This window comes from Aquila chrysaetos, chromosome 6, assembly GCF_900496995.4.
Source record: "Aquila chrysaetos chrysaetos chromosome 6, bAquChr1.4, whole genome shotgun sequence".
Lineage (NCBI taxonomy): Eukaryota > Metazoa > Chordata > Aves > Accipitriformes > Accipitridae > Aquila > Aquila chrysaetos.
The window spans coordinates 47738113-47750242 of record NC_044009.1 but is presented as its reverse complement, the minus strand read 5'-3'; the positions used below and the strand labels follow the sequence as shown (position 1 = coordinate 47750242).

At 42.0% G+C, this 12130-nt stretch overlaps 1 protein-coding gene across 1 annotated transcript in view; it reads left to right on the top strand.

Annotated features, from left to right (window-relative positions):
- Positions 1-12130, top strand: part of LOC115343179 (von Willebrand factor D and EGF domain-containing protein-like) — a 190295-nt gene that overhangs the window by 40956 nt on the left and 137209 nt on the right. The window contains exons 3-4 of the mRNA XM_030018811.1: positions 8135-8363; positions 10956-11188. Of these exons, the coding sequence (XP_029874671.1) occupies positions 8135-8363; positions 10956-11188 (462 nt within the window). The remainder of the gene's footprint in view (positions 1-8134; positions 8364-10955; positions 11189-12130) is intronic.

Sequence of the window (12130 nt, the reverse complement as noted above, 5' to 3'; positions counted from 1 at the left end):
CCTGTATTCTGAATCTTGCCACAAAAAAAGCTCCACAATAAAAATGTGGCCCCAGCTGCATACAGTTTCCTAACCATGGAAAGTATTATATTCAACAGGGAGCAGAACCAAGTCACATACAGAAGTTATGGGAGCCTCAGCCTACAGCCATGTCACAGCTAAGAGGCACAGCAGCCTTTGTAATGAAAAACGAGTAACAGCTCTTAAGAAGCTGCTTCTCATCTACTAGTTTAACAAACAAGTGAAAAACAAAGGGAAAAAAGACAGAAGAAAAACCCAAAAGCTTTCATGTCAAAGAGAGTGAAAATATGAATTGTATTCCTGAATTCTCCATCCCTCGAATCCAACTGCCGTCCATAAACTCATACCTCCAGTGGCAAAATACTTTTGATTGAAACAGCTTTCCAATTTAGGCTTTGCCTGCTGAATTTCTCTGGGGGGTAATGAAGGATCCTGACCTTCCTCCCTCTATTTCTTCTTCGCTTCTCCCCCCGTGCTCCCGAAGGAGGCACAGCAATTACCGGATCCTGGGCATGCACTCTTGGCCACAGCCACTTCCCCATCCAAAACCAAATCCTAGTAGAAAAGCAACACAAACTTGCAAATTTCGTACCCCCAGGTATCGAGGCTGCTGCCTACAGATCACAAACAACAGTTTGTTCTTCAAGAACTGCCAAATTCACTGTGAAAGGCAAAAACACTAAAGGAAGAAAGCATAGGGAAGATTTTACTAAGATTAAGGCACTGTACTAAGGAGCAAGAAACAATGCACAGACATGGCCAGACCTGGTAGTAAAATGACCTTCAGAGAAAGAACAAAAGTGACATAAATATTCAAGCTCAACAGAAAATCTATTAAAAATATGGAGAAGTATTTAACAGTCAGTATAGGAAAAACATACATCAGTTACAGAAGTTCAGGCTTCTAAATTAAAATACTATAGGGTATACACATACATCTGTATACATGTATATATGGGCAAGCCCCGTGCGAGGAATGAATACTAACAAAGAAATCTGAGAGAACACAACATGCTAACGTTATTGAAGATCTGCTCTACAGTCAGATAAAAGATCAATCTGTGGATTACAAAAGAGCAGTGCATGCTGCTAACCGTAATGCAAATCCAAATGCCATGCCATGCTAACGACAGGCAGGCTTTGCAAAGCTGGCTCACACCTCACCATGAAGCCAGAAATGCGACTGGAAATGCACTTCTTCCCCTCATTTACATGGGGGTAAAAAAGCATATATTATACTCTGCAACCTTAAGGAAAAACGTCAATTAAGAATTTGATTATGCAAATAGTAATTGGTTCTGGAGCCAGCAATAATACTCTTGATACCACATGCACGAGTCGGCTTCATTACTTCTCAAAGCAATGCTAATATTTCCAGCTTTAAGTAGTCAATTACAAACAGCAAATGATAAGCTAAAAAGAAAGGGATTAAAGCCAGAATCACTACTGGAACAACTGTCACTATTAAACACTTGTCCTCTGAAACAGAAGATTTGTGGTACCACATTCCTTGAGCAGAGAGATTAAAACAGATGTTACTGCACTGACCACAAAAATCACTGCACACCCACTGCCAAGGTAAGACACTGGTCTCACTGGTCTCCACATTTTCTGAAATGTCAGAGTACCTCAGCAGCCAGCAGTCCTCCCACAACACCCATCAATACCGATGGCCCAGATGTATGGTTCAGCATTTATATATGCGTGCATTAAAAATATGCATACTACCCAGACCGATAGGCACATACCAGATGCGTACACATACATTTACGGAGATACACCCACACCCATAGGTATATATGTGCACAGCACCGCGTCCCGTCAGCTCAAGTTCAACCTCTCAGAGCAGCCACCGCTTCAGTCTTGGTTTCCTCCCAGTCTTAAGACAACCCCTCACTTGGGTTCGCTCTATTTTCTGCAACCCCGTTGGCATGCACGGCAGGAACTTCCAAGCGACCTCTTGCACCAGAGCGGAGGTCCGCCAGCCCCGGGTGCTCGTCCCTGCTGGCAGCCGAAGGTGGTTGTCCAGAGGGAAGGGCAGGAGCAGGGCAATAGTTTCAGCTTTGCACATCACCTATCTCCAGCAACCCCTGGCTCAGGGGCTTCTGGAGTCAGACATGGGTTGTATGAGACTTTAAAGGGATTTCTCTCCCGTGACCCAGCCCAGTCACTGTAAGTTTTCAGCATCTGCACTCCTGCAGCAAGGATTTCTACAGGTTAGTTACGGATATGACACTCTGTTTTGGAAATGCCCAATGATATTACCTGCCTGTGACTGTATACCAAGATTACTGCCAACAGCCTCCTACAGAAATTTAATTCTCTAAATGAGCAAAACCATCTCCAAATTTGTATATGCTCTAAATTCATGTACAACTCTAAATGTGGCATAAGAAGGACATGTTGCGCAGTCAGGGCTGGTGTTTTCTCAACGGTTGCAATTTTAACAATATAAATTTATTTTTATATATATATACTAGGCTGAAATGTAGGCTTAAATGCTAATCTTTGGTGTATAAAACAAGGTCATGTTCAAGCGTGTAAAGTCTAACCTGCCTATGACGCTTAATATTGTAGCCCCTGGAGAAGAAGATTTACTTTTCCCATGCTCGGTTTAATTTCCTCCTCTACTTAAGCTGTTGTAGAACATTTTATACTCACAATCGAAATAGAATAGCTCAACTGCGTACTATTAATTTTTTATTTTGTTTCAATTTTTATTTTGCTCTGAATCCAATCCAACTTTGATTTGCAATTGTTTTATGAACTTAAAAGCAAGTGACAATTTCAAGGTATTATTTCCTGTTTTCATTTGTAATTCTCTTTCTCTCACATATACATGAATACTCCAAGATCATAATAGTAGGTATGAAGAGGTTTTGTTTTTCTTATTTGTTTTTCAGGCATACAAAAAGCCTTCTGTAGAAATTACAATTACAGCCTCTATTGTTCAGAAGCATGTACTTGAAAGAAACACAAGACAGGCAGTGGTTTAATTACTACTACAGATATTCCTGATGTAAACTGATTTCAGTGGAGTTCGGCCCCAGATTGAAATAAAAAAATCTTATTTACTTTAACTTACTACAAAGAAATTCAAAAAACTAAGACAAAGTAAAGTTTTGAGTGGATAACAGATGCAAAATCACAATGCTTTAACTGCCAACCAACAGTATACCAAAAAACCTTCCATCTCCATCTAACTAAAACAATGCATTGCTCACATATGGTGCTACTTATTTTTAACAGCATAATTTCAGTGCAATACCCAAGTGACAAGAACAATCAAGCTTGATTTCTTTGTGCAATTATAAAGAACCTTAGAGTGTTCAATCAATCAAACGAGTTGATTCTCCAAACCCCAACTAAATGGAAGGAGACATCATTGGATTAAACAAGAATGGTTTGTCCCATTGTTTTGGCAAAGGGGGATCAAATTTAATTTTTTTTCATTAAGTTTTCTGAACTAAATTATTTAAAAGATTAGCTGGTACCTAATTACGAATCAAAAATACTTAATGAATGCTTACCTGCCACATAGAGGTGTTGCGAAGATTAATTAGGTAAGGTTTATAAAATGCTTTGAAGATTAAAAACACCACTTAATTGTAATTGGATAAAGTATGAAAGGATACTGAGCACTAAAGAAGCCTGGAAACAGCCTAAAAACTTCTTTTTTGCGTTAGATAAGTTCTCATTTGTGCAAGCTGTGTCACTGGAGAGCTAATACAGATGCACTGAATGACCTAAATTTAGGTCATTTACAACAACACAGTTTACTTCACTAACTTCCCATGACATTGATCAGTCGCTAGTCCAAGTAAACATGTCAACTGAAGCAACCAAATGCTTGTGATCTCTTCTGTGGAGTGTTAATCAGACGTCCACTGCAGCTCACCATCCAGGGCACTGCTCAAAGACGTATAAGGGAGACAGGATCTGTATGGAGAGAGACTATTTCTCATTAGACCTACCAATATACTCAGAGATAAATGGACAGACTGTGGGCACACATGTATTTGCCAGTGCCACTGGCATTGTAGCTTATTTTTCTTCCTGCTTGCGTAGCTGCCATTTCGAGTGGGAAGCAGGGATATTTTGCACGGCACAGCAATAGTGCTCCTGTGCAGTCTAAATTCCGTAGATCGCCTGGAGAACCCCAGCAAAGCCATGGTCTGATCCCCACCACCGGCTTCCCAGCAGACGAGCTCCTGCCTGTGACAGACTGGCAGAGTTTGCTCTTCTGGGGAAGCAGCTGTATAATTCCTCTTCTTCAGTTTGGAAATGCTGCTGAATTATGGTGTGAGATTCCCACAGCTTCGTGCTATTCATAGAGCAGCCATGACGGTAGTTATTGCAGGTAATGCTATATCTTAAATGCCAATCGTTTACTACCTCTGTATTCCATTTTCTGTTTACTCTCCCAAATGACTGCTACGAAATTTAATGCTAATTATGCTACAGCTGGGACTTGAAAATTTTGGCTTTTTGAAGTCTCTTCTCCTAGACTTTTTTTTTTAATATTTTTTCTTTGTTTTTGTCTGTTCTTATCTGTACCGCTGGTTGAATACATGAATATACATTTGCCCTTGCCTTCCCAGGTCTGCTTTCTAATTCACAGAGGCCTCACGCAGCAAATCCTTTTGGCTAGCATGGGGCAACTTGCCTGACTGAGGTGGACAACATGTAGCTCAAAGCCGAAAATAAATGCACGTATGTCATAAAGCTGCCAGGAAAACAGAAATATTTGATTTATACTAAAATTCTTCCTTGGCCACCCTGTAATACTGTATCATAGTTTGTTACAATAACTTGCTTTCTCACAGTCTGACTTTTCCTGGGTGCAAAATCAGTCAAAAGGGTTCATTACTGCTTGTAATTTGTGCACATTACATAATAAACTATTTTGCTCAAACGGTTTTAGCGCAAGATTTGCCAGAACAAATCCGGGGTGCTGCAGATCACAGCGGGGTGTTATCAGAAAGCCTGCACACAATGCTGGCAGCTGACATCAGCGATGCTAATCCATACTTTCTCGAGCACTGAAATGTCTCACAGACTTGTGGCGAGGATAAATACAAAGAGGGAGAAAGTCACCATCCTCTTATTTCAGCATTGGTTTTTTTTCCTCTATGTGTTAACAGGGGATACAGACCCACTTTTATGTACGGACTGCATTTTGTCTTTTTTCGCAGCCAGAATGCACTTGCGTCAGTCTATTTATCTCTATGGCCAACAGCACAGCAGATAGATGGGTGTCTCATTAATGAATTTATCTTTTCAGCACTGCTGCAAGGCAGGGAAGTACTATTACCATCTCAGCCACCTCTGCCTCTAGTTTAGAGATAAGGAAGTGAGGTACACAAAGAGTAAGTGATTTGCCCAAGCTCAGGCAGCAGCCAGGGAAACTGAGGCACCGTGCGTGCCTGGCCAGAGGCAGTCCAGCGGCCGCACTCCCAAATGGAGCAGCGCTGACATGTCGGGGCCAGTTACACTGGCAAAGGCAGGAGCAAATGGATGCAACAGCTTATTTTGAGCAGCAAAAGGTCTTCTACAGAAAATCGTTAGAGTATTTTTTCAGTTTGTTCAGCCCTGGGTGCAAATGTTCCTCGAGACACAGGTATTTGCAGGAGATCAAGTCACCTCAAAGCGATGAAGGTCACCGTTCAGCAACCGAATGTCAGTAAAAGGCGACAACAGCCCTTTGCAGGGGCTGTTAGCAGCATTGGGGGAATGCTTCCCATGGCACGAGCAGTGCCAGCATCCCTCCTCCTCCTCCTCCTCTTCCTCCTTGTTGGGCAGCGAGCGCCGGTGCCAGCCGTGGGGTCAGGTCCTCAGGAGAGCACCCCAGGAGGGATGGGTAGGCTGCGCTGTGTCTCCTTACCAAAATATTTTCCTTCAGGGCTTTCTGTGAGCTTGCACACACCCGTTGAGCTCCAGCGCTCATTCATCTCTTCCTCTCTGTGCCCCCCTACTCTAATTCTTCCCAGCTTGTGGGGTTCAAAACACCTGCGAGATACACTCAAATACCTGCATTTCAATGTCATTTGAAAAATAATGATTTAGTCCAGCAACCTTTACTCACGCATGCAGAGGCACTGATGTCAGCAGTTACCTGGAGTAAAAGGAAATTCAAGGTGCAAGTATCTCAGCAAGAAGATAAAATTTGTATGAAGCAGAGACCGCTGAGCTCCAGTTGCCGTCCTTCTCTCCGTGCCCGTCCTTCTTCCTTCGCGTACAGTACTTCTTCTCTGGACGATGTTTGCTCCAGCCTTCTGTGTAATGACAGGTGTATGCTTATAAACACGCTTTGGAAACATGTTACTTCACATCAGATCTCATTCTCTAGGTCGGAATTTCACCAGGATAGAACAAATTCCCAACATCTGCATTTTTTCCCAGCACAGAAAGCACCGGTGTCCCTTAAAGCTGTAGATAAATAAGCAGAACAAACCTCTTAAAAAGTTACACGCAACGTGGCTTTTAAATAAAGGAAGGGAAGGGATGTGTCTAAAGTTCCAAGTAAAAGCATTTTCATGCTGATCCCCTCCTCTCCTTTGCTAACGCAACGCCGGCACGCTGTTTCTCCCCGGGGACCTGCTGCGCTGGATGACCTCCAGTGCCTTCTGCAGGGACACTGGGGACACGGGCACCTGAACGGGAGGGCAGGGTCAGCCCCTCTGCTCGGCCGCTGCCACATTTCTGGGGGATAAAAAAGACTTTGGACAATTTTAATGGCGTCTCTTGTTTTCAGAAGCCTGACAATAACTAGCTCCAAAAGGAAATCAGACTGTGTCATGTCATATGCTTTAATTTCTTCAAATACCTTCTTCTTCTGGGTGTGCAGCCCCCGCTTCCCCGTCCCCGCTTTCTGGCTTGTATAGCTCCCAGGTAAAATTCAAACTACAGGAGGGCACTGGCGCGTGACTTAATAAATTTATCCTTTGACTTTCACCGCTTCCCCTGCTGTCACAAACAACTTTTGATCTTAAAAAGTGAAGCAGCAAACCCAGGCCAATGGGAAAAAATAGTGGGTTTTTCTTTTTCAATGTGATCTATAGCCAAATGTTCACACCAGGAGGAAGCGTGTCCCCAGAGTCGGACTATTAGAGATAGTTCACTATCGCCGGCTGAAGAAATGCAAAGCAACGGCAGCGGTCACGCTCTGTGGAACATGACTGATATCTGGGTGTAAATTATTTTCAGTATTTGGTAATAATTTTCAAACTTTAGCTCCAATATCTGTATGCTTTGCATATTGGCAAATGGTAGTTAACAGTGCAGAATAACGAGTTACCATTGTAATTGGCTGTGTATATTTTATTAGGCTCCAATTATACCTAATCTCCTTACTGAGGTACTTAAAGGCATCTTTGGATAATCATGTCCCTCTAGTCAGTGGGAAGAGCCTGGCAGGTACAGAGGGCAATTCAGATCCGAGATGCCTGAACATCCGTCTGTAAGTTGGGAAAGGTAAATCTGGTGCAGCCTCTCCCAGCCATGACTCAAAATGCCGTAGTCTAAACCATTTAGGACCAACCCCTTCTACTTTGCGATCTCCTGTGTTCAGGGTATTCAGAGAATCTGTTAATAGATAGAAGCCTGAAGGTCAAAAACCCCAGAAAATTTGATCACATCATGTATACCCTGCACATGTGCTTCTTATATCCTCCAGATGTGTTTCCCTTCAGGAATGAGGGAGAGGCTCAGGCCCCAACTATGTGTCCCGGACGTGCAATCGTCTTGCCCCTCGTGCTCCGTCAGCCTTTGCTTTCTTCTGCCACAGACGAAGCACGGATGGGAATGGCCAGCTGGCGTGGCCCAAAGCGTGCTTCCCAAAGAAGGGAGCTAGCCTGTTTACATGCTTTCATCTCTTTCATACAAACCAACCGAAAATAGAGGAAAATACTTTGGAATCCAGTTATTGTGTTCTTTGAGAATTTTATCTGTGTAAAGTCACCTCTCGAAACTGAGCAAGACATTTTCATCCCCACCTATACAGCTTTTTCACTGACCCTCCAAGTTCACCACACTCAAATTCTTGGGTTTTAGTGATTCTCCACGGAGTCTTACCCCATTCGCTGTAAACGGTTTCTTTTGTGTGCATCTTCAGATGAATAAATGCGGGACGCAAGCTCCAGTGTGGCTGTCGCTGAAGTCTGAATCCCTGCCAGTTCCCGGTGAGAGCAAGCGGCTCACGGCCTGTGCTACCTGGCAGGTCTTCTTCGGGGGCACCAAGGACTGCTGCTTGTTTCGGATACCCGTCGCCGTCAGGAACTGCGGGGAATTCTTTGTGTATCTCCTGCAGCCTACTCAAGGATGCATGGGCTACTGCGCGGAAGGTGAGGATCAGTGAAGTATTTATCAATAAGGTTGCATATGCCTCTCTGGCTCTGTGTTCAAAGGTCCTGGTATTGCAATGCACATCTCGGTGACCTTGCAAGTCAAGCATCGCTCCCAGCAAGATGCAGACCGTGTAGAAAATAAATCAGCAGCAGTCCAAGGTGTTCCTGAAGAATAGCTATTACTACCAGTGCAAAATGTAATCTGGTGTGTATTACTGAAGTGTTCTTTGCTTGGTTACAGTTCACATGTAACCTTTCCTACTGTCTTTGGCTCCACTTTGTCTTGAAGTTGCACACCTAGCGAGCGGACGCATCTCGGTTTTATTGAGGCACTGTACCCACGACACTCTATCTAAGGTCTGCACTTATCTTCAATAATCCAGTATTCCCCCCCCAAAAGATAATTCTGAAACTCCAGAAAGAAAAAAAACCCAACAGATAACATCTTTTTCATGACATTTATATAGTTATTCTCGTCAGAAATAATTTTCAGCCTACTACAAGAGATCTAGCCTCTGTTCAGTAGCTAGGAAACAAAGGAATAGCAGAAAGCAATTGCTCACTCAGTTAAACCTTCTGAACTTCAGAGCATGTTCAGGTGCATATGGATTTAGTCAGAAAAGACAGTTCTTTCTCAAAAGGAAAAAAATACTTTTATATTTTCCTTTCAGCATTTTTGGACAGAGACATGACACACTGAGAAACTAGGGTCATCACCTTTCAATCAGGCAAAATTCAAGCTTAAATAAATTTTAAAGAGAGAGAGATCTATTTTCTTATCTTTATCAATATTTTAACATTCCCACATGAAGAAGAGGGAGGAAAAAAGGCTCAAAGAAAGTGAGATTAATTCACTATTTGAAATAAAAAATATCCATTAAAATAAATGAAACTGCTCTTTAATTTCCATGATTCTGTCTCAGAAATGACTTTTTAGCTGAATACAGCCATTTTACAGTTTAAGTTTGGCTTTTTTTAAACTATAAGATTTCCAGTACCCTTGCTTGAAGAATTTTTTTACCAATACCTTTTGGGTGATTAGTTTTGTCCTTTCTGTTGATCCACACTTGTTTAGCAATGTAAATCTGCCTGCGTTTTTCATAAAAGAAGCTTTGTCCCTCCCCATCTATCCCAAACCAATGACTTTCTGCCTTTTTCTTACCACTGCTGTCGAAACTTTCACCTTTTTCCTGGGCATTTCAGTGAGGTGCAGCTCTCCCGAGTCTTTAACTTCTTGTCTTTAGGATGTTTTTGCAGTATCAAGTATTGGATGGAAAACATCCAAAGCCGAAGTTTTTTACTGGGGTTGTTAACTCACTGTCTTAAATTCAGCTGTGACCATCGCACCACAGGAGCCTCTGCGCAGCCCCAGAGCCGGGTCCAGCTGGCATCGTCACGGCTTCTTGCCGGGGTCAATCCCCCAGCCCCATCCGCTGGAGGCTCGGGAACAGGACATCGGTCGGCACTTCTGAGCTGCAAAACAAAATGAATTTAAAGCTTCATAGCCTGGCAGAAAGGACACGGCTGGGAAAAGCGGTGTACGTGCTTGCAATTCTGCTCACGTCTTCCCATGAGCTGATCACCTAACTTCGTCCTTCTGGAATAATTTCCTGCAGAAAGTCATGATGTGAGCCACAGTTTGAGGCAGCTTCCCTTAGAAACAAAAGAGAAAAGGATATAAACAACTGGCCCTTATTCATTTTTTAAGTAACTTGTTTCTTTTTCTTACCTCCTGTTATTTGCCCTGGACAGATGTTAACATATTGGTTCTTCATTCTGCTATAACAGCCTCATACCTTACTCTCTTGGGCTTCCATAATATTTTCTACACTACTCCCAAAAAGTTACTTAATTTATCCTTTCAAAGCATCTGAACCAGCTTCATGTTCCATTTGAGTCTGAGTCTCTAGAGATGAAAGAACATCACCCTACAGTATTATACATCTTTTTGTTTCTACTTTCTAGGTGAGTTTAACAGGAAGAAAAGTTTCAGGCTTCATTACTCGTTGAAGCCTATAGAAAGCAGGCTGTATTTTTAGAGCAATGGCATTATTCTGGGCAGAGGGAGATTATATTGAGCAGACTCAGCCTAGGTATGTCCCAGAACAGCCTGGAAAGGATCTTCACAGCATGGCAATATGGGCTGGGTGCTCTCTGAGAGTCGGTTTACCTCTGCAACATAATGATTTCTCATATCTCTTCTGTACTTATTGCAAAACTTGGATCAAAAGGCTGTGCTTCAGGGAATGCAAAGCTGATGGCCTTTGCCAGAGTAATTAATTTGTATTAATCTGTTTCATTTCAATAACATTTTTCTTACTGCAAAATAAAAAAAAACCCCAAAAAAACAAACACAAAAAACCAGGTCAACTATTAAAACAACAATGGGTAGTCAGTATACAATTAGCAATTTTTGCACTTGGTATGAAATACATTTTCTTGCTTGTATAGTTAATAATCAAATCACAAGAACATAAAATGTAGCGTTTCTCCCATGTTTAGTTATATTGAAATCTTCTTGCTGAGTGAACAACTGTGATATTAAAATAACATTTTGTGCTACATCCTTCTTTTGTTTCCTTCTTCCAGACAAACTCACAAGCCTGGCTTTGCAACCGGTGATAACTCCCGAGCTTGTGCAAGGTCGCGTCCACCTGAAGTGCGCTTTCAGCCGCCCCTCCTCAAAGCCGCCGCTGCAGTACGTGGTGGTCTGGTCGCGCCTGTCCACCCCTGGCAAGAGAGAGCAGATTCAACGTGACACCACCCTGCAGTCGTTTTCCTACGTAGAGATGAACGGCGTCAATCTCAGATTGGGAGACACGGTAATGTCACCTCGCCTTCGGCAAAAAAGGTCAAACACGCGGGGGGATCAAATCCTTTTCTTAAATTTTGTTGTGTTTTTATTAGTGCTGCTCCTCGCTCGTTATACTTACAACTACTGCAGAAAACTGTTTCGCCACAAGATTATTAAATAGCATTTACCAGATTCAGGATCTGTAACGTTTCTTTGAATTGCAGTGAGTTCACAGAAGCTATCCATTTTACTATTTTCTAAAGGCAACTTGAATATTTGCACTTACATTGCTGCTTGAATGCCACGAAGTTGGTATGAGTAGCAGGTACATGTGCCTGAGCCAATTTTTGCTTAGTATTTTTTGTATCTTTCAGCAGCGAGAATTTGCAGTAGAGGCAGGCTCAGCTATATGCACTCAGTAATTTTTATACTCATGGACCAGAGACACAATAACATCTTTTCACAGAAAAGAAGGATGGTACATTTTAAAATAGAAGGAGGTTTATTTTATGGTCTTTTTCATGGTGTTCTGCCTCTCTGATTCCAAATTCTTGGTTCAATAGCATACTGAAAGATAGAGTTCATTACAAAACAATCTTTAAGAAGTATATTTGATGGCTTACATAGCAACACAGATCTAGTTTCAACAACAACAAAACAGAAGCCAATACAAGATGTGGAAAAAATTGACTTGTGTATGAATTCATGGCCTTTCATGGTACAGAAACAAGACTTTTAAAGTTAAATTAGGTTCATAACTTTTATAGGCAAAGAACCATTAGTGATGCTACAACAAACTGAAAAAATAAACAGGGATAATGGCCTTGTGTTAAAAGCAGGTTGGAAATAGTCTTGGCATTTTGCAGCTCTTCTTTGAGATATTTAAGATGTTTAAGAAATGTGAACAAGCTTTTCCAGTTCTTGAAAGGATGAGTCATTTATAACAGTAGCACAATCTAGATAGTTTTTT